The sequence below is a fragment of the Periplaneta americana genome, chromosome 12 (genome assembly GCF_040183065.1).
Source record: "Periplaneta americana isolate PAMFEO1 chromosome 12, P.americana_PAMFEO1_priV1, whole genome shotgun sequence".
Taxonomy (NCBI): Eukaryota; Metazoa; Arthropoda; class Insecta; order Blattodea; family Blattidae; genus Periplaneta; species Periplaneta americana.
The window spans coordinates 141,848,936-141,873,466 of NC_091128.1; the positions used below are offsets into that span (position 1 = coordinate 141,848,936).

Genomic DNA, 24,531 nt, shown 5'->3' on the forward strand with positions numbered 1-24,531 from the left:
ACATGTCCTTCTTTTTAGGCCTTTGTCGGGGTCCGGGCAGATTTTAAAAAAATCAAGAAATGTCCTCCTTTCGTAACTTGTATGCCTGATATTTTGAAATTATCTGATTTGACCCATTTTTCAAGTAATTTGCCTTTGGGTGGCAGTAGCATCGACGGAATATACTCTTTGCCAACGATCATAACTCTCTTTGCTCCTATTTGTTATGGTCGTCACTTTCATATGTAACTAAACGTAAAATAATTTTATATTATTAAGTTTTATCATAAGTATGCTGTAACAAAATAGATATTAACATAATTCTAAGTATAATATAGGCCTAAGCCTAAATGTAAATGGATATTTTCTGTCCTCTATAATATTATAGTTCCCTTGACTTTCATATGTAACTAACAGTCAAATCATTATTATTATTATTATTATTATTATTATTATTATTATTATTATTATTATTATTATTATTAAGTTTTATCATGATTATTTTGTAATAAAATAAATATTAATATACTTCTTAGTATGACATAAGCCTAAATCTTTACTGTAATTATTTTGCAATAAAATAGATATTGATGCAATTTAAAGTATAATATAGGCCTAAGCCTAAATCTAAGTACATATTCTCTGTCCTCTTTTTTCGAACAATGTCCTCCTTTTTTAAGCTTTGTGTCCTCTATCTATCTATCTATCTATCTATCTATCTATCTATCTATCTATCTATCTATCTATCTATCTATCTATCTATCTACCTACCTACCTACCTACCTACCTACCTACCTACCTACCTACCTACCTACCTACCTACCTACCTACCTACCTACCTACCTACCTAGCTATCTATCTATCTATCTATCTATCTATCTATCTATCTATCTATCTATCTATCTATCTATCTATCTATCTATCTATCTATCTATCTATCTATCTATCTACCTACCTACCTACCTACCTACCTACCTACCTACCTACCTACCTACCTATCTATCTATCTATCTATCTATCTATCTATCTATCTATCTATCTATCTATCTATCTATCTATCTATCTATCTATCCATCCATCTATCCATCTATCCATCCGTCCGTCCATCCATCCATCCATCCATCTATCTATCTGTCTGTCTGTCTGTGTCTGTGTCTGTATCTATCTATCTATCTATCTATCTATCTATCTATCTATCTATCTATCTATCTATCTATCTATCCAGCTACCTAGGCCTATCTATCTATCTATTTGTTTAAAGGGTAAAATCCTCGAAATATGCATTTATGCAAAATCAAGTTGCCTCCATTCGAACATAAAAATCATGATCGGCAAATCTTCACTTGTATTTTTCAATATTCCAAATCAATAAAAACATGCAATTACATGGGCTAATAAGTAAACATGAGAAAATGGAAGATCTAAATAAATAAGCTATCAAATTTCTCTTAATGAATGAAAAAACAACAATGTCTAAATCTTGAAGCTGAACAAACATTAAGGAAAAATTTATCCGATACTATAAAAACACTAATATACGCATCAATTTAACCACCGCTTGTCTCCTACGTGAAGGACGAGTCATTCGTGGTCTTGCCATACATATAGAAAGAGAAAGTAGAGCACGATGATCCTACGTTTCCACATACAAGTGAAATACGTACAGGAGCAGAACTAAATGAAGGATACTCCCGCCGCTCTACTTTTACGTCACTTTAATTGCGCCTTACACTGCATGTCCACCACAAAGGGTAGAATTATTTCGGCTAATAAAGGTAATTAATTGAAGTGAAGATTTCTTCCTCATGGGCAAGAACTGGGACTCTTACATTGTAACCACATCAGACGCGTGGAATTCTTACAAGATGGTTACCGGTAATTTTTGTTAAATTACTCTTTGAGACTAGACAGCACGTTCAAATTCCATCCAAACGACAATAAAAACAATAATGATAATACAAAATAACTTCGCAGTATTTGCGTTCCCGTCACATTATTTATCTACTGTTTATCTACGAGTCCGCGCTAGACACAAAATGTAAGTCACGAGCTTTTAAAATACCTATTCAAATTTTAGCTAGCTTTTGTGGTTTAAAAGTGTTAATATAATTTGTTAATAAAGCTTTGATATTCTGAAGAAGACTGTTACTCTGTCTGCTGTGACTTTTCCTGCAAATAAGATATAGCCTATTCGCGGATATTCGCGGATGATTGTATTGTATACAGGGAAATAAAAAGTTATGAAGATACTATTCTTCTTCAGAATGATCTCAATAGAATAAATGATTGGGCAATAGAGTGATAACAATAGGCATTATTGTTGGTAACTGTTGGTGTTATGAAGTCATGTTCATTTTCTTTCTTTGTATAGTAAGTTATAATCCTATTAATCACCATTTAAAACATATTGGTGACCTATTAAATACATTTACAAAGTAAAATTCAAGTGTCCCAACTTTTTTGTCCGCCAGTGTATATACAGTATAAATAAATAAATGAATGAGTGAATGAATAAATAAATAAATTAATTAATTTAATTAATTAAATTAAATTAATTAAATAAATAAATAAATCCTAACCCTTCCTATAAAGTTCGTTGGTCAATCGGTCGCTTTGCAACACTACAAATATAACCACTGAGATTTTGTGGATTCTTAGTAATTTGGCAATGTGCAGCGTTTCACTTCTGAGGTAGGAATTCAGCAAAGAAAAATGTAAATAATTTTAGGTTAAGTAGCACACGTTTATTCTGACATCGTCAGAAAAATAATATCATCCGAATCTTTTTCATTCAATATTAGATCTTTTATCTTTCTCTTAAATTTATATCTGATACCTAAATTCATTTTCCTTGCCAAACACATTTTCGTTGCCTCTAAGATTTTGTCACTTCTTACTGTATTTACAAATGGCTTATAGGGAACCCGGAGCTTCATGTCTGCCTTCACATAAGCCCGCCATCGGTTCCTATCATGATCAAGATTAATCCAGTTCCTACCATTATATCCCACCTCCCTCAAATCCATTTTAATATTATTCTCCCATCTATGTCTCGGCCTCCCCAAAGATATTTTTCCCTCCGGTCTCCAAACTAACACTCTATATGCATTTCTGGATTCACCCATACGTGCTACATGTCCTGCCAATCTCAAAACGTCTGGTTTTAATATTCTTCATTATGTCAGGTGAAGAATACAATGAGTGCAGTTCTGCGTAGTGTAAGTTTATCCCTTCTCTTGTAATTTCATCCCTCTTAGCCCCAAATATTTTCCTGAGTTTGTCACTCTCAGCCGAATTGGAACTTATAAATCTTTAATACAACTGGCAAATACTCGATAATTGAAAATAAGTTTCTTTAAATTTAAGGACCGCGTTCTTTGAATAATAGTAATTAAAATTACAGTAAGAGGAATTTTTTGTATGTTCTAATTTAATGTTTAAATTCACACTAGCTACATACAGACTAAGATACGAAAAGACTGCACAGTCATTCCAATTGTCACGGATGTCACATTTTTACTATTTTAAAATTCTATATAACGAAAATGAAATGACTTTTGTCAACTTTTATTATTAGAATCAATTAAAAAAATCAGTATCATTTTGTATAAAAATGTTATTAAATAAAATTTATTATTATTACAGAAAATAAAGAAAAGGTTCCGTCGCGGATTTTACAAGATTTATGAACTCACTCACACCTTATTCACAGAAAGTGTAAAACTCAAGTCTCTGCCTCAATTAAAATTAAATTAAATCTCATAGTGTCCATGTAAAAGATATTCAAATCTCATGGCATCCAATTAATTCACAAAAACATAATAGGTAAATATTTTTTGTGCGAGATCGTGCGTATTTGCTTGGTTTCCGCACAAAACCAATCCGCGGAAAGTCTAAAATTCCACATTCAGTATTCCCAACTTAACACACACAACAATTTCCTTTTTCTTACCGCTTAAGTGACATATTGATTTTATTGCTTTAGGCTTTTAACATATTATTTTTAGAGACGTTCAATATAGTAATAATTATAAATTGGAAACTAACCACTGTAATTTCACCTAAATGGCACTGTTAATTATTGTTTTTAAATATTTGCAAAAATTAAGTAAACTCTACAACTCCACTAAAGTTACTGCATTCGTGATGCAAGTAACATTAAGGAAGTCGTGAAAAAATCAACAAGATTCCATAGACTGGGGGGAAAAAAGACAGACGTATATCACGGCCTGTTGGAGTATAGTAAACACAGAAAATATTTTAAAGCAACAATGTTGAAGATAGATATTTTTGTTTTGTAAATTTGCCGTCATTGAACAGAAACCAAGATGGAGATTTAATTGCAAATAATTAGAAATTCCTCTTTCAGGTATGTAATAAAAGATCTTCACACAAAATAATGCACGATACACGAGCGGTATGTCTTCTTTCAATTCTCGGAAATTAAAAAAGCTCAACTACGTTTCGCTTTTTCAAACTTTTCCTCGAACATGAAAACTTCAACATACCGCTCTTGTAACGCATATTACCAATAGCTGTTTCTTTCATGTCACGAAGTTACACACATTTTGTCACGGATGTTACAGATGAGTTAAGGATCTTCATTTTTTCAGTTTGAAAAGAACTGTGACATTTCTAATTCAAAATATTCACTTGAACTGTAAGATTGTTATTAATGGAAACTAGGTACTGAAAGTAAGTGGCAGAAGTACCTAGTACAGAGTAAGAAGTTTCTTTATCCTGGAACTCTGGAATTAACAGTGCAGACTCTCAAAATATTTCTTCAACAATATCTCTTTTAAAACATACATTAACAGCGGATCTCTCTATGAGTAAGTGCTGCAAACTTTAGGAAAATAAAAAAGTACGTATTACCCCTGACCACATACATGTTAAAAATGGTAACATGTGGAAGAGAACAACCACCAGGATCGCCACCGTCGATTAAGAACGATTGTTAGATGGAAGTACAGTTGCTCCATGCAATTCAAATTAGAGTTATAACGTGACTTCTTATGTAGCAGCTAGATGGCAACATAGTGAAATTAATAAAAGTTGTTGCCGTCAAAGCCTATAAGGCTGAGCGATCTGTTATATGTGATGTGGCGTATTACCCAGCCAAGACCAAATAGATACAATGTCCATAAAACCTGTAAAATATTTTCCTTTCGAAAATAAAACATTAGAATATTTAAATTTAGAGCCTTATCTATGTTTCACACCTGACATTTCTGAAAAAAGACTTTTTCATTGAAATTCTCAATTTGCAGTGAATGGCTATGCAGTACAATCATGGTAAAATGAGAAAGTATCGAGAAAACCTGAACCACAGATAATAAATTTTGCCTAGGGCTCTTTAATTTAGAGCAGCGGTGATCAAAACTCGAGCTTCAGTGATTACATGCAACAGACAGACTATGAAGTAAGGAGACGGAGGAAAGGTGCTTGGCATGAAAACTACAACCAGTGGTGGTTCCTGTGCTAACATCTTGATCAATCCCGTGGATAAAAATCTAAAGTTTTGCTGTATCAGTAATGTCACTACTGTCATCAAGAGCCAGTGAATAATATACGGTCTTTCTTGCTTCTCTTTTTTAACCGTCCTCTTGAATAGGCCTATAATCAGGAATTTTCTAAATTCTTCTCTCGATACTTGGTCGAGAAATTCGTAGTTTTTGAAAATTAAAAACTTCTTATGGACAAGTTATTTAAGCTATTTTAACCCTGCTGTTCTGTTCGGGTCTATATGACCCGAAGTGAATATTGTTTTCTTAATATTTTCTTGAAATAGTGAGATATGCTTATAGGACTCAGTGACTTTGTCTAATAATGCAATATGCATTTGTGATTTAAAAATAATTTAAATTTTTCGAATAGATTTGTCATAATCTGTAATTGTTACTTATGTAACGTTCGGGTCAATATGACCCAACATAAGATTTTATTATTTTCTAATGTGGTATTAACATTTTTCAAGAATTTGTATCATGCTTTTATTATAATGAGTAGAAATTGAATTATTGCCAACAATCAGATACACTAATTTACAACAATGGACTGGTTTCCTGTTGTTTTTCTGCATGAATTCCTTCTAAATTATTACATTTTATCTGAATAAATATTTCAATGTTGTTTCTCAGTTTGAGGTCAGACACCATGACGGAAAGATCTTTGAGTAATGCTCAGTTAGTATCAATTGTGAATTTCTCCGACAGTGAAGAGTTTGTTTCAGAATTTGAAAATAATGTAAGTTATGAATCTGAAAGTGAAAATGATGACGATTTTGACAGTCAACAACCAGTCAATATTGTTCTGTCAATTCTTTCAAGAATAAAGCTATAGAATGTAAGTTGAATCCACCTCCGCAACAGGGCCATCTTTCTGCCTCGAACCTAATTAAGACTATACCAGGATTTACAAGGTGTGCCACCATAATATGCCATATGCCAAACATAGAAGGACGGCGAGTTTATGGCCAGCAATGGGCAAATATCGACTGTATTGTTTTCCAGGCTTATGTAGGACTCTTGCTTCTTGCTGGTGTTACTCGATCTCATGGAGAGTCAACAAAAAGTTTGTGGGATCAGAAAACGGGCAGAAACATTTTGCGGGCAACTATGTCACTTGAAACCTTTTGCAAGATATCGCGTGTCTTTCGATTTGATAAGAAATCTACTAGGGAATAACGAAGACGCACTGATAAACTTGCTGCTATTCGTTGCATTTGGGAGAAATGTCTGGAGGTCCTTCCTAAATTCTTCAATCCTGGCGAAAATATAACTGTCAAACAGTTAGTAGGATTTTGAAGTCGCTGTCCATTCAAGGTGTATATTCCCAGCAAACCATCGCAATACAGAATAAAAATATGGACGCTTTGTGACAGCAAAGCTTCATATGCATTGGTAGCACAACTTTATACAGAGAAAGAATATGGACCATGAGGGTGGTGTCGTTGTTGAGTTCCCACGTTAGACGCCATTTGAGGGTGAGTGGTTATTGTGACTACACGTTGGGCGCCATTTGAGGGTGGGTGCGTCTCGGTGTTGCGTGAGATTCACTCAGGGTAGCCGAGGTACGGTTGTGGTGTAGGTTGATGTCGGGAATAATCCCAAGCCGGCTACTTATATAAAAGGCAGTGTAAATTCCAAAACTATAAGTTTATTGTCGTATTCACTTGGTAAACCCTAGAGTATGTATTTCCGGCTGACTTATAATTCAATCGTTGGTCGCAATTCTGTATCGACTCAGTTGCAGCTCTGAATAAGCTCTATCCGATACTATAAATTCAATACTCTGTCCCGTACACTACGATCGAAGCTCCTAAACGTTGGCGAGTAGTCTCGCCGATGACAAAGTTCAATCTATCGAGTCTTCGCCTGAAGAAAGACTATTAAGTGGGGCCGCCGACCCGATGAGATGTTGTGATTGTGTCGACCCGAAGCGAAATAGTAGTCCTGTCGACACCAAACGAAATAGTTATTGTGCCCTGTATGTAGGGCCGCCGACACGATGTGAAGTTGTTTTTTATGATCTCCGCTCCCCGTCACCCTTATTTATAAAAACCTATCCTACGCTAAAACTAACTATCCTATTGGCTAACAACTACGTCACTTAACCGGCCTAAAATCTATTCCCTATTGGTCCAAAGTGACCTCATAAGCTGGACCAAGATCTCTTCTTATTGGGCGCGAAATATGTCATCTCTAAATTTAGACTTTGGATTTCCCATAACCTCAAATTAGTTTGTATATCTCACAAGAATACCCGTTCTTTGGAAAACCCAAGCTTGGCAGTATCTTTCCCACGGGTCTAGTCCGACTTCGGCTTTTATGCTTCATCGAGTCTATACGAAACCCCGCTCAAGGTGGCCCTAAATCTGTCCGATGCTGACAAGTGTCGAAACACCTGTGTGGGGAAGCTAATTCTAACGAAGTCGCCAGAACATCCCCGCGAATACATGTAATAGAAATATGGAGATATCACTTCGCTAATAAATCGGTCTCTCCCTCTCCTAATTACTGCTTCAACCATCAGAAAAAAGTCAGGGTATGAGGGTAGTGTGTGATCATTCCAGTAACCTAAGGAGTCAAAATGTAACTTGTGACACATTTTTCACTTCTTACAATTTGGAACAATACTTTTGAAAAAATGACAATGTTGGGGACTATACGGAAAAATAAGCCAGAACTTCCACAGCAAATGAACAACAAGGAAATCCATAGTTCTTCATTCTATTTTACAAATGATACTACTGTGGTCAATTGGGTCCCAAAGAAAAATAAAAATGTTGTGCTAATGAGTACACTGCATCATGTCAATGAAGTCAACAACAGGAATGATAAGAACCCTCAAATGATTTTAGATTACAATGCATCCAAAGAGGCTGTAGACACACTTGACCAAGTAACATACACATATACTTGCAAAAGAAAAACAAACAGATGACCAGTGATATTTTTCTACTACATTCTTGATGTATCTGCTTACAACGCATATGTCTTGTGGACTTCGATAGACCCAAATTGGAATGAAAATAAATTGACTAGAAGGAAATTATTCTTAGAGGAACTTGAAAAATCACTGACAAAGGAACACATTTCATCAAGAAAGCACTTTTCAAGAACAGAGGAAGCAATCAGAATTGTCAAGAACATTCAAAAACTTAAAATTGTGACTACAGTACCGGTATCAGAGTCTACAAGAGAAAAAACTGTAAAACGTGAACGCTGTAAGTTCTGTCCATCAACCAATGACAATAAAACGAACATGTTGTATGGAAACTACAGCAAACATATTGTAAAGGTCATGTCATATATTTGTGTCACATAATTGTAAGCAATGAGAAAGAATTGTGATTATGTATATCATGTGCGTTACACAAAACATAAGACAGAAGTTAATCATTATAACATAGCACAAGCATTTAGTTCAATCTATAATTTTTCAAGGCCTATTGTTATAAGTTAAACATTTCATTCAAACAAGTATGTTTCTTCAATTTGTTGTTATTAATTTTTAATAAGAATGTAGAAAAAAACAAATGAATAATAAAATAGCAAAATAAAATATCACAAACGAATAATAGTAAAAAAAGCAAAATAATGTAAGATTACAATAAAATAAAAAAATTAATAACAGTAATATTAATTAACAATAACAATAATGATAAACTATGTTATTGTAGTCATGCAAATATTCACAAACATGATTTTGTAATTTTATATGCAGTCATAAGAGGTCGGGTCATATTGACCCGAACAGCACATTCGTATAGTAAAATGTAGCATAACAGCAGGGTTAATCATTACTCTTTTGAGAAATTCTGTCCATTTCAAGGCTTTAGAGCACGAGTTATTTCAAATCCCATTAGGTAGCTGACTTCCTTACATTTATTTATGTCATCTTTCTCTTCCTGGCTATGATTTAAGACGTGTCAATTAATGGCGTTTAACACTTCGTAGGCACATAACATTGAATCTGTTTTTCTACAATATTATTATTAAATGAATAACTAATAAGTAGTTACCCTCATCTAAAGATTAAGAAGACTAAAATTGAGATAAAACCTAATAATTTTATCCTTCTAGGGAGAAGATCTAAAAAAATATCAATATTCATACACGTACAGAAAATTATAGAAAGACGTACTTAGTGGTCTGTAATAATAATAATAATAATAATAATAATAATAATAATAATAATAATAATAATATAATAATACATTATTCACGGTGGCAATTAATGTTTCTATATACTCCTAAATGAACCATTGAGCAAAGTAAACATATTACATTTTGTCCGACAGAACAACAAAAAAGTTCTCCTCATTCTTTACGAAACCATCTCTTACTGCTTGTAGAGACAGAGTTTGTAGAGCGACATGATACCGAAACTGCTTGCCTTTAGTGCGTGAATAAAACGCACACCAATGTACAGGAAACTCCTCGTACCCGTTTGAATGTCTGTGATTACACGATGTATTCACGACACCCGCTTTGGTCACCGTTGATTTAGGGGCAAGATTATTTTATCTTCCAAAACTCTACAATACAAGATCTCTAGCTTTATTTTCCTCCCAAAATAAGTTATATTAATTATTTTACAACGCTTAAAATGGGTCACTTTTCTTCGGGATTGAATCCACAATCTCGGATCAAATGGCGAAAACAGTATCAACATACCACAGAGGACGACAAGAATGTAATGACTGCAATGTGACACGTCTGACTTCACTAGAATAAAGCCAACACTTGGGACAATTTAAAAGGTAATTATTTGTTGGGTTTGGAAAGTTGTCGCATTACTGGTGCAGAATGACCGTGTGCCGGGCCTCGCACCTTGAACTAGCTACCACTCTCGCAGCGGGTATGTGTGTCAAGTGTGCTCGTTATATAAGAGCCGCTGTACATTGCAAATGGTTACATTTAACTAAAAAAATTGACAGCTTTAAGGACTGGATGGTGCAGGTTAAACAAGCCGTGAGCGCCAGTTGGGTCAACTGGAAGGTCGTGCTAATTGGGTAGGCCTACTATTCCACGTCGCATACAATCCAAGGACTCCACACTTGAGGTCGTGAAGGAAGTGGTTGGAGTCACCCTGCGGGCCTGCAGTGCAGTTCCTATTTACCAAAAACATTTTCGTACATCCTAATGACTATACTGACAGCACTTCCTGCTCAATACAATCCACGTCACTAGAATTAGTTTTCCGACATAGGTAGAGATTTATTTCCGTTCAAAACTGTTCGTGATTGAAACAAGCGACCGTACCAGGTGAAGAATATAAATGCCGCTTGGCTTTTTGACATGTGGCCTAAGTGCATTCGTAAATCCGATGTTGACACGTGGGCCATCTTGCCTCGGCTCTGACAGCCAGGTCCCATCCCTACAATAGTACTATCTTCCTCCGACGAGTTTAGCGCTGGGACCTAAGATATTCTTGCCATCGGTGCGGGGGGGGGGGGTTGCAGGTAGATTATTTTGTTGCTACAGCCAAGCCGCGCCGAGCGGAGTGGGAAGTATTAATCGTCCAAAAATATACAGTCTTCAGTTTGTAGTAGTGTGTGCATATTTCATATACATATTGTTTACCTAGGCCTATATGGTTTTGTTATTATTATATTAAATATATTGTTGCAATTTTTGCTCAAATATCTCCCTGATGTTAGTTACGTTAATATTATATGAATTACTCATATTAAATATTTCACCGTAACAAGTCATTTTTAAGGAAACATGCTGTGGAAAAGTTTTTGGTTTTATTCTATTGGAATTTTAGAATATTTGTGATTCGTATCGTGAAAAACAGATTCCTATAATGTCATGGGAAAATCATTTGTTGGTGATACCTTAAAATACAAAACAAGTAGTTATACTTCTCAAGTGAATTCAGCAGTACAGTATATTTAAATTGATTACTTTACAAATTTAATTCAATTCTACTAATCACTAAATTTTATAGTATGATTCTTCTTTTCATTTATATTATTGTAGTTGTATTACGATTTTTCTTTTTATTTATTTATTTTATTGTATTTGTATTTCTGGTGGTGTGATGGCCTTAACTTCACCAAAATAAATAATAAATAAGTAATAAAGAAATTAATTAATTAATAATAAATAAATAAATAAAATTTTCTACAATACTTTCCTTCTCTAAACACGTAAGTACGAATGGTTGTGTCTCATCTCGCCAAAAATACGTTAGAAAACTAATAGGCATACTGCTCTCGTAAATTGGGCGAATGTTTTCAGTATGATTGTACTTCCTTCCAGACTGCCGCTGTCACTGTTCCCTCCCACTCCAGTACCGCGCTAGACTAGTCGGAACTGCATTCCTCTCAGCACTAAACTCCTCAGAGGATGACAGTACCTGATAAATCCCAGGACGCAGAGCCCCAAGTTTTTCCTATATCAGCGTTGAAAACCCGTACTAGCACCGTATTAACCCTTAGACTTCACCAAAGTATATTTTTAACAATTGCAGATGATAGATTATATGAGGGGATAGTGAGAGTGTTGGCGGAATGATACAGAGAAAAGGGAATACCCGAGAAAAATCCTCTGCAACATGTGCTTTGTCCACCACAAATTCCATTATGATCTGGCCGGAGATCGAATCCGGGCACCTGAACGAAAGACCAGCGCGGTAGCGTCGAACCACAGACGCGGCTAAGTAAGGGTTCGGCTTCAAATCCTGGCTGGGACGAGTTATTGGCTAGGGCAGCAATATGGAACTGAGCATCATGGGTAAAAAGTCCTTTTTTACCCCTTCCAAGGTTTAGCACCGTTTGTTTATGAAGTAGCACCTCGGAACATTGACTCAACATCAACATTGCAGTGGCGTGTAGTTAGCGTTGAATATAACGGAAGTTTCTTACGTTTGATTCTAAGTAAACATTCCGCTTTTCCATCTTGAAGAGAGAAAAAATAATTTTCTTTCCATTCATCGTAGAAATTAAACCTTCGTTTCTAAGCCATCTTCTTTATTTACTCGATAAGAAAACGCAAAGTTCGTAGAGAGTAATTGGTCAACGCCAGTGATCACTGCATAGGGGGGTCAAGACCATGTACTCGGTACCGGTACTGGCATTTAACTGGGTTGAAGGAGAAAAAGAGGGGGATATACTCAGTGAATACATGTTCCGCATCCCTGGGCTAGGATTTTTCGACGCTTTTCCTCATCCAATTCGAAGTAAATGCTGGATAATTTTCCGCGTTGAACACTCGGACTTATACCGCCGTTAATAATTTCAATTTCATTTATCATCGTTCAAATATTCTACATCAGTACATGATGCAGCAGGATGTAGTTTCTTTGACTTTCATACAGATGGCATCGTTCTAAGAAGGCTGTGAAACGGAAAAGTGTTCATCACGGACGTTGGAACTGTTACGTAGATAATAGACAACAGACAAGCCCATTAAATTCCTGAAGGGCAAGGGCCTGTGAGCTTTCTTTTCTCTGTGTGTTTTTGCATATCCTTCTTTATCATACTTAAACCTATATCTAGTTTTTGTCCTTAAATCTAGTATTGTTCTCTTCACTTCGCTTGTTCCCATCTTGTTCCACTGCATCTCCATTACTCATTTCACCTTCACTGTTTATTTTCTTCCTGATATCTTCTTCTTCCACTTTGCCCTTTCTCTTGCTTTTCTGGTCCACTGCTCACCCGCCACTTCTCTGAAGTCATGGTCCCATCTTTGTCATGGTTGTCCTCTTCTTCTTTTCCCCATCCTCGGGTCCCATACCGCAGTGGCATAAGCCCACCTATCTGGCTGCTTCCTGATCACGTGTCCGCCCCATCTCCATTTGTTTAACTGGCTACATCTTTTATACCGCTCCTTCTTCGCAGTTCCTCCTTTTTCACTCTATCTTTGGAGGTTGATGCCCAGTATTCTTCTTTCCATTTTCCGTTGACTTATTTGGATTGTCTGGACCTGTCCTTTAGTGAATGTCCAAGTATGGCTGCCATATAGAAGGGTTGGTACGACGCTTGTTTCCAGTGTTTCTAGTCTTTTTTTTCTCGCTGTTATTTATACTAGCTTTAAGGGAAGAGGATACTGAAATTTTACTAAAATTAACATTTAAAAAATTGGCTTAAAATAATAATCTTTTGACTGTAGAGAATATATCACAAATAAAATTTAAACCATAATTCAATGCTGAGATATTTAATATTACCACTTTTAAACTCCGTTAATCCACTTCATTTTCCAATCTTATCTGTTTCAAATTTACTGCATTCTCAATCTGACTTCGGTCGTTTATTTTATATAATTTTATTTCATGCTTCAATAGTGTGGCAGCCCTATCTACAATAGTTTTCGTTTTATTCATTAGATAGCAGGAGATGATATTAGTCCTGAATCGTTTACTTTATAGGCCCTTTTTATGGCCCATTACATAAGCCAAGTAATAGATGCAAAAAAAAACTGCTTATTCACTCAAAAATTCTTTGTTATTGGAGTTAGTAGCATCGTTTGTGAGTAAAATACTTCCATTGCTATTTCAACAAAAGCTGCCTCTTATTCAAATTTTTTTGTATCTCAGATTTCTGTTGCTGACAGCGTTTGTATTACGTGAAATATTACAATCCCAACTGTACACATATTAAATATTTTAATGAAGAAATGAGATGTTCTCTTCCAAACACAATGTTTAACTCCCATATTCACGAGGTCACAAAAAAATCTAAAAATAAAAATAGTCCAGAACATCCCATGAGGGCAACGACCTCTCTTCTTGATGGAAACGAAGGTAGTTTACGGTATCTCTGGCAGTTACTCCGGAAAAGTTCATGCTTTTTCTGGATATTTCCGCCTTGATCTGATAAATTATTATTATTAATTATTATTATTTTTTAATTGGAGCAAGAAACAGTTTTAGGCATCAGATTCAGTACGGAGATGGCAATTTGCCTACCCTTTTCAAGATCTCTTCGTCTTTTTCTTCTGTACATGAAGATGGGTATTAAAAAGTCAGATGCTTTATTTTTACGGTCTTACTAATAAAAACTCTTATACAGACGTTTAACTGTCTTATACTTACACAATGAGTAGCTCGTTTATAAGTCGTGTGTAAATAAATTCCTTATTAATAATAATCACTACATACGTCGTGTATAACAGTATAACCAAATACCTTACTATAATAATACCTAATGTCAAGTCCGCGATAATTCGTACTCACGTCAATGCTGTTAGTATACAGCTGTCCGGTATTATTATAGTAAGGCATTTGGTATAACTGTTACACAGCTAAGTCATAGTTTCGTCATCACTTCATTACGAAAGGTAATAGAATATCTTAGGATCTCTATTGCATCCAGTAGAGCGCTCTAGTGTCCTGTGTTAAGTATCGATAGTACAACTGGCTCTGATCGATTACCACACTATATTTTGGTCAAAGATTACAAGCTACAGCAATATTATTCTAATTATTCTGTGCTCTTTGGTTTGTTCTTCTGTGGTTACAAGGCAACCTTCATCATAAAATGACAGTCGATACGAACAGCTGTTAGAGGGGCGGCCATTTTTTCTCTATATACAACGCTTAAACTGGGGTTTCGTGTATATAACTACAGCAAAGCAATTCCCATTGTATAGTTACAGGCTGTTTATACATCCATCGCTTATGCATTGTTTATTAGTAACGTTTTCTGTCTCAACTCTGCATAAGTCTCGTATAAAACTATACACGGTTTATTAGTAAGACCGTTAAACTATTAACTATTGAATACTTCACAATGGCTATCAAGTTAATAGTAGTAGGACTCACTGTTTGCTCTTGGTTATATTTTAAGTCTATCAATATTTGCAAATTCTTTTATCCTATTCCCGAAAGATATCAACAAAAGAAGGAAGTAAATTTAAAAAACACCGAGTTTACACAGATTTGTCCGTGGTGATGAAGCTTAACATAACGAGAAGGAAAAGCTTTTTCTCCGCCATCTCTTAAGTTGATATACGGCACGGCACTCTAAATAGTTTATACTTTTCGGTCATGTTACATCACGTTAAAGTGCATCGTAATCTCATTTTAGGAAGAAAGACACTCTTTCAGCTTTCCCAATAACGGGACTGCCTCATTTGACAAAGCATAACACACAGAGTGAAAACAAAAACAGACCACAAAAGAGAAATGTGGGGAACGAACAGGAAGGGAAATTAAGTTCAGGAAGGATAATAGCATACATATAACAGGCCTAAACATAATAAACAAACGGATTAGACATTCAAACAAAAGTTCTTCCTCTTTAGGAAACAAAGTACAGGTGGTATTTTAAAATGGCAAGTGATCCTCTGATAGCAGTAAGGGAAACATCACGAATGAAGTCGTTGTTGTTGTTGTTGAAGTCAGGTAATTCCATGATGAACTCTCGCATCCATCTCACCAAAATAACATTTAACTGTCACCGATTTCACCGACGTTAAATAACCGCGCAGTTGATACAGAGTAGTTAACTAACAATTTAAATATTGTACGATGAAGATTCTCTCATTTCCTTCAACATCATACTTTTCAGTCGACTCTTCCCTTCATTTCATATTACTTCTTAACAAAAAAAATTCAGTGTAATGTGTACGGGTTTTGATGATACCGAATGGAAATTACCAGTCAGACTACTACGTCTGTGTGAAGCGTTCACGACTTTACACGTGTCAGACGAGTCACCCAATGGACGATAAGCGCTCGCATACCGGGGTTTGTTCAATGTTCTGGGTGCTGCCATTCTCGCAAGCATGCTGCGGATGGTCATTGGTCATGCCAGTTGCAGCCATCTAAATGGCATTACTCAGCTGTTAAGGCTAATACTATTTTCCGGGCACGTACATTTTATATGTAATTATCTTTCGTAATATAAAATCCTATAAAATAAAAACTACATCAAGTGTTAACGATTATGCGACTTGCACCTCACCTCGCGCCGGTTGTCAACCCACGGTCACTCGGTGTCACTGTCTAATCATACTTGATTGCAAAGGTTGCGTTTCCACCTCAGGAGGTCATTTCATGGCTATGTGAACGTGCTCCAGTTTATCACTTGCATTAATAGCTCAAGCGGTTGCAATGATCAGCTCGCATTTCTTATAGATATTGATATGTCATTAGTGATTTTAGTTCCACTTCGTGATTTCAGTGCCAAGACTAATAATGCAACTGTCAGCCTTGATAATCTCGCCACTGACTACCCTTCTCCAAATGCAGCACTCTAAAATAAAGGACATTACTAAATGCAATAGTATTAATAATAAGCTAATAACAATTAAATTATTCATGACCACTCAAACCGAAGACCGAGTTTGACCTCATTCACTAAAGCTCATCAGAGATTCCTGTCTTCAGCCTTTTGCTGGGAAATCATAGTCTACTTGGTCAGGGGCGGATGCAAGGGAGGGGAGATTAAGGGGATATATCCCCTCCCGAAATTTTGAGAAAAATACGAAACAAGAAACAAAAATAATATTAATTTTAATTCGTGAATTCTCTTTGCTAAAATGTTAAATTCCAAGAACTGCTGGAAGACAAACAGTATTCTTATTTCAAGACAGAGAGCCATGAAGAGTATTTTAGGCTTTTAATTTTCCTTCTCTTCTTAGACTATTTCATTAGTCAGCTCAAGGACAGGTTTTTAAATAATTTAGGGAATCCTAAAGTCCATACAAACTAAAAACATAGTGCGAGCATCAGATGAAGATTTAGAAACTGCTGTTGAGGCTATAGTAAATCAGTGGCCCAATGATGTTGATGCATCACCAGAGTCTTTCTCCAATGAATTGAAGATGTGGAGAAGAAATTTCCTTGATCAGACAAATCTTCACCTAATGCCTACTGATTTTATATCATCTTTGAACAGGTGCAACGAAATTATTTTTCCCTGCACTCGCAAGGCGCTGAAACTTTTCTGCACGTTGCCTGTAACTACAGCAACACTAGAACGGTCGTTCTCAACTTTGCGGTATTTGAAGACTTACTTGAGGAGCACGATGGGAGCAGACAGATTAAATGGACTGGCCTTGATGTGTATACATAAAAATGTAGAAGTAAAAAGCTCATGAAGTACTGGATGAAATTTCTAAGAAGCCTCGTCGCCTTCTTCTGTAAATGTCATTCTGTCATTGTTTTTGTATTGCAGTCATTGTAAATGTTAAAATTAAAAAATTATTGTTTATTTAACAATACTTGCAATTGCCGAGATTATATCAGCGTCGCCGGTGTGCTGGAATTTTTTCCCTCAGGACTTCTTTTACATGCCAGTAAATCGACTAATATGAGGCCTGTCGCATTTAAACACACTTAAATGCCATCGAGCTGGGTTGGGGTAGAACCCGCAACTTCGAGCACAGAAGGCTATACCGACTACGCTACTCAGGCCAACTTGTAAATGTTTGTGACTCGGAAACAATATGTGAGTATATAAACTTATTTCTCATTACTTCATTTTTACTATCTCCTCAAATCCCTCCCCGAAAAAAAATCCTGCGTCCGCCCCTGTACTTGGTCTTTCCATCAGAGTTGAGGTCTATCGAGTGGCTTACATTTATATCCATCTCTCTTCGGTGGGGACTTGTACGATTTTGGCTTAAAACAAGATCAATTCATCACTATGTTTAAACAATGACTGAATTAATTAATTTAATTAGTTTAGTGGTAGACTGTTCATTCTATATCTGCGTTTTCATTTTTTCAATTATCAGAGAACACATTCACTTTCCTTGAAATAAAATACGAAAAGGAAATTGTTATTGCAACAAGTGTTAATTTTATTATTATGTTTAGACAATTAATTAATTTAGTATCTTCATCTGCTGCACTAGAAAGAACAAGAAGCTAATTTTACAAATAATTATTGACCACCTCTGTGGTGTAGGGGTCAGCATGCTGGTCTCTTACGCAGAGGGCCCGGGTTCGATTCCCCGGTCGGGTTGAAGTCCCTGGTTGAGATTTTTCAGGGTCTTCCCTCAACCGTAAGGCAAATGCCAGGAAATTCGGGCCACAACATCCTTGAAAATCACCGGCCTCATTCATCACCGAAATCATTATTCATAAGAAATCAGTAACATATGTACAGTCGCCATCTAGTTCACAACAATAGAACCAGTCTCAACAATAGTACACAGGCCTTCGGATTTCAACCAAAGATTAACTCGCGATATGACCAAAGATATTAAAGCGAATATAAATAACAGCGAGGGAAAAAAAAAATCTTGAACCTACAACATTTTACTCATAACCTACATGTCAATATTTATGCTGTATACGTTTCATTTGTTCAATTTCCAATGTACGCGTTCACTTTGTTTACAACAAAACACTATCACTGCAAAATAATTATAACTATAAAATAAAGACGTATTCTATAGCTGGAGTCAGCCACGAACGCAAGCAATAAACATGAAATAATAATTTTATACATCTTGATTACACAACTTTTAACACTGTATCACTTCGGAATATGTATGATAAGAACTTTCTTGTGTTAAATTTTAACGTACCTTGTTAACATGTTTCGACCTATTTTCGGTCATCTTCGGAACTGGTCGTTGTTGGTTTTGGCGCCTTTTGTTTCCTGTGTGGGTGCGTTCGTAGTTTAGAGTCAAAGAGTGTATGTGTTTTGAAATTGAGTTGTGTGTTGGGAATATCGTTGGGGTGTGTTTTCGTGTTGATTGTTCTAGTGTGTTGAGTTTCTGGCTTTTTGGTTGGATGTGCAGTATTTCCATGTCTGTGTTGATGTCTCTGTAGGTGTGGTTGGCATTTGTGATGTGTTCTGCATATGTGGAGGTGTTTTGTAATTATGTTATGGCTGTGATGTGTTCTTTGTAACGTGTTTGAAATGATCTGCCTGTCTGTCCTATGTAGAAGTTGTTGCAGGTGTTACATTTGAGTTTGTATACGCCTGTGTGGTTGTATTTGTTTGTTTGTGTTATTTGTGTGTTGAAATGTTTTTGTAGAGTGTTATTTGTTCTGTATGCGATGTTGTAGTTTAATTTCTTGAATGAGATTGCAATTTTATGCGTGTTTTTGTTTTCGTATGTTAGTGTGATGTATTTTTTGTGTTCTTCTGTTTTTTGTGATTTTGTTTTGTCTTACGTATTATGTTGTCTATTATGTTAATAATTATGAAATAATGCGTGTTTTTGTTTTCGTATGTTAGTGTGATGTATTTTTTGTGTTCTTCTGTTTTTTGTGGTTTTGTTTTGTCTTACGTATTATGTTGTCTATTATGTTAATAATTATGAAATAATAATTTTAATTGTAAAGAAAACTAAAATAAGCAAGGATAGCATATATAGGTTACTGGAATGATTCGGAGTAATATGGATGTAGATATTAACAAAACAAAAAATGTGTGCGGTCAGAAAAGATCCCAGGTAAGTGCCGAGAGTTAATCTGTATTAAGTGTTTTGTCAGATACAATGACCCCATTATATCCTGAAAGGAGGTCTTTGCCTTGTCTACCTTTATTATAATGTACTGATTAAAATATAGGCCTAGTGATTAAGATTGTATTTTATCACAAGTCACTATTATGAACACTAGAGGTATGTGTATTATACCAATACACCCTTGATATAATAATATGTAGATACAAATACTAGATTAAAGACATATGGAACTTCCTTTGTAATAGCTAAGGGACTATGTTACTTGTATTCAAGTACCTAACTTACTGAATATTTTTATATTCTAACATGAAAGCAGAATTATCTTCGTTATCATTTATTTCAACATTTAAAATTTGGATGGATCTACACCACTGCCATCGTGATCTAGACCAGGCCGTAATGCAGGATGTGTGACGTCACTCGATGGGGCGAGCTTTTCTATTTGAATATACGGAGCTGAGTGAAATATATTACTTTAATGCGTGTCGGTGATCAATTTTATTTAGTGTAATGTGTGTATAAGATACGTTCACTTCTTACTGCATAACATGTTGCAGAAATAATTACAAAACTGTGTTATTTTAATGTGAACGGAGTTTTACATGTTAACATAACCTGTTTGCATCAACATTTTAAGTTTGGAATGGAAGCTATTTTGAGATTTAATAAAGAAGAATTATTTAAATTGTGATTTTAATTTAGCACATCTATCTTCCTTACTTGCAGGTAGAAAATTTACCACAGTCCCTCCTATGAAATAAGTGTAGGTACGTACGGTTGTGTGTTACTTCATCTGGTAGGTTAAATAAATAGAATTCAATACGACCCAGTATAGTAGGGAACAAATAAATAATACAATTAAATTGTCTGAACTGAAAACAATTGAATTTATTTTTTGTGGAGATGCATTTCATCCTCTAAGCAAGGCATACTAAAAGTCTGAACTAACCGAACTAATTAGTATATGCAAGGTGTATGAATACGAAGGGAACTACCTCAGCGCTAGTTTAGCCTTGGTAACATATTAAACAAATCAGACTGGAGTACCGTATGAAACGAATAAATACAATTGAAGTGTAGACAAATTTCACTTACAAGTTATACGTAGCGTTATGCTTAATTATGATGCATAATTGCGAATATAGAAATAAGGCAAGTACTGATAGAGTAAACATAACCTATAATGTCAACACATCAAAATATGCGTGCGATGCAACTGAAAATTGTTGAAACGTGCTTAAATGAATGTGCAAGAATTTCGTAATGAAGCGAGCGTGCTTTATTTCAATTAATTACAATACTAGATACTGTAACAGTAATGAAAACTATAAGGTAAGTATAATTTTTCATAATATACTATATGTATCTCGCTTTTAGTTCAAATTGTGTATATTATCAAACGTCGTATTATTTATAATGTAGATTATTCACACACACATAAGGGCGCAATAGTTTAAATTTAATAAAACAAATACGGTAAACTAACAATAATGGATTAGACAAGAGTAACATCAGTAATGCTGCACTTAGGCCTAATCACAACTTATTTTACATGCCAGTCAATGTTTCACTTTCACGTGTATATTATTTATTACACATATTTACTGTTTATAACACCAAAAATTCACTTAACCACATAAGGGCGCAATATTTAATCGATATAAAAGCAGGTATTACACATACGAACTTTGCCTGCAACAACGTAATTTTCACACCAAAACTAATATTACCGCAAAATATACCTTCAATGACATTGGTAATACTGTAAATCAACAATGCTTCTCGATATACACAAGATATTCTCAAACGTACCGTGATAAAATGCAAAATACGACAGGAAAATTTATATTACATTGTAAACAAAAGTATATTAGCAAGAAAAATTACTCGTGTTTAATTAATTTAATTGTTGTGTAATATGTATATTTAAAAACTGGCCATAAGGTTTGCACTTCATAATGGAAATTAGATAATAAACTTTAAAACGGTGGGACGAAAAAATTAGCTATAATAGTTATTTTACAGTGATTTTATTTTTATATTGTAATGTGTTTATTTACTTAAATAAGTGCACCTAATTATTTGTATATCAGACATTATGGCAAATTCTGGCATCGACACGAAACTAAAGAATTTTCACGGCAGTTGTACTTTAACCTTCACTTCAGATAGTGAAATAAAAACGTGTAATGTTAGTGTACACACCGAAACGAGGAGTTGTGAGGAAATGCGAAGTTTCGCTGTGGAATCAACACCTAAGAGAAGTGCTTCCCATCACGATGTTAATAAATTTGAGTGCAACGAACGAAAATTCCCATCAGTTTTAATGTCTGATCCTGATATTACTAAGACTGGGAAAATACAAGAACTGGAGGAAAAACATGAAGTGCTTAGTTGTGCTCTTTTTGCCCTAACAACTCACTGTGCGCAAGTGCAATTCCGTCTCAGACAAATTGTGAACGCCCCTCAAACCGAGAAGGAAACCCTACTTAGGAATTTGGAAGAATTTGCATTTAAAGGAATTCCAGAATTTAACAACGATATAATAAGTGGCACTATTGCATCGTCATCAATGTTTCAACTCCGAAAGTTGGAGGAAAGAATTTTGAATGAGTTACATAATCAAGGGAATCTGATAGCACAGTTAAAAGAAGAACTAAAAATTGTTCTAAGCAAGACAGACGGGCTGGGATCTGCGGAAGGAATCGAGAAACCAAAATTAAATGACAGTTTTGTAGATCCTGATTCTTATCATTACGATTTTAATGATTTTGATCATATCTATAATCAGTTAAACATTGATGTAATATTGGAACAGTTGAGAGTGCACATATTCGATTTGAAATGTTTTGTAAAACTCTTACATGGCATTAGATCTTCAAAAGATTACACTTCAGTCATTAATACGAATTCTGAAAACGTAGTTACTTTAAAAGAAAAGCAAAGTCAGGCACATTCTCTCAAAGATACTATGACCAACATCATAAGCAAAGTTTCTAATATAATTGGAATGCTGTTCTTAAACAATTTAGATAATAAGTTTATTGTCATCACCAAAGACAACCACTGGGGAGTATTAAGAGCTAATCTTGAAGTTGCTGTAAGTGACGTAATAGAGACTCTTTCAAACTGTGACGAGGGTTATGTAACGGACGAGTACAGAGTTCAATCGCTTACATCTGTAACAAAGCACCAGTTAGCAAAATGCATTAGAGACCTCTTGCAGCACGGCTTGGTATATAAAAAGCACAAATTCATAAGGGCAAACTGTCAACCAAACAGAGGACCACATGCATGGGAGTTGCTACTAACATTCTACCAAAGGAAGAAAGGCAATCTTTATAACTCTAGACCTGCGAACAGATTGTCTCAGAGTTTCGATTTGGATATAGAGGATGCAAGACCCATCACTCCGAAGGAAGAATTATTGCAAATAATTGGACTTGTCAAGATGAATTTTCCATCTCAGAAAAGTTTCGACTCACAATTTAAGATCTTTATATTCGCTGCTCTTAATTGTAAAAGGCTCGTGGTGTGGCTTCGAACTATATTGAGTTGTCGTAAGATCGTCGAGAAATTTTATCTGCCATGGAGTTACGTGGCAATGACGAGGTTTGAGGACAGTTTGGAAAGCTTAGATAGACTGTCGAAGTTTGAATTTGATCTACCTGTAAATCTATCTGTACGTCGTCGCATAGAAATAATAAAAAATGCCATTTAAAGTGATTTCTATCTTTTATTACTGTCGTACTTGCCCAAAAATTAATTTTTTTTCAGAAAATTTTCACACATTTCAAGTATATTAAAGAATTGGTGTTGCCACTATTCACTGTCTTGTCTGAACAACAACCACCCCACATTAACAACTGTTCCGCAAGTTGTGAATATTAGGAATGAATACAATATTAAATAGGCTGACAACACAAGCTAACTCTCACGGCAATCTTAGCAATTTAACTAAAGCAGTCCTCAGCTACAATATACTTCTACACTCACCAACAATGAACAGTAGTTATTTGTATAATGTAATATTATGTTAACTGCTTCCAGTGTTGCCATCTCTACGATAATGCCAATGCGATAACCTCAAGAACATAATAAGGGCATTCTGCTACGATTATTTTCCAAATGGTACTCCTAAAATTAAAAAAATATATATATACATATATATATATATTATTAGAATTTATTAAATAATTCAATACCATATGAAATGTCATCATAGTTGATACAGTATTACTGAATCAGATGTTTATACACATACGCATGTAGATTTTATCAAATTATTGTTTGCATTATAATTAACAAATTAATGAGCTATTCTGCATGTATATGTATGGAGGGAAAAACTGGGTTATTGAACGTTAAAAACCACATTTCACACTAAACAGAATTAATATACGTAAATTTATGCCTGTCCCTCACATTCACTCATTTCACTAGCAACAAATTTATATATATATATATATATATATATATATATATATATATATATATATTCAGAAAATATAGAAAGCAGCATTCACTGTAAGGAGAACAAATATATGCAAGAAAAATAATCTTAACGGTAAATATCCATTAACATTCAAAATATACGCGTTTATGCACTAACAGCCATGCGTCAATCGTCTTAATTAAACAATAAAAATATAATTACAAAGTT

General features: G+C 35.0%; 2 protein-coding genes across 2 annotated transcripts in view; one reads left to right on the top strand and one right to left on the bottom strand.

The window, feature by feature from the left end:
- LOC138710085 (uncharacterized) overlaps positions 1 to 24,531 on the bottom strand; it is a 226,648-nt gene that overhangs the window by 128,247 nt on the left and 73,870 nt on the right. The window lies entirely within an intron of this gene.
- Positions 21,691 to 23,589, top strand: LOC138710084 (RUN domain-containing protein 1-like). Its single transcript, XM_069840713.1, has one exon. The coding sequence runs from the start codon at positions 21,967 to 21,969 to the stop codon at positions 23,587 to 23,589; it is 1,623 nt and encodes a 540-aa protein (XP_069696814.1). The 5' UTR covers positions 21,691 to 21,966.

What these genes read in the sequence shown, in the direction of transcription:
- LOC138710084 (XM_069840713.1), top strand. Translation starts at nt 21,967, where the DNA reads ATGGCAAATTCTGGCATCGACACGAAACTAAAGAATTTTCACGGCAGT.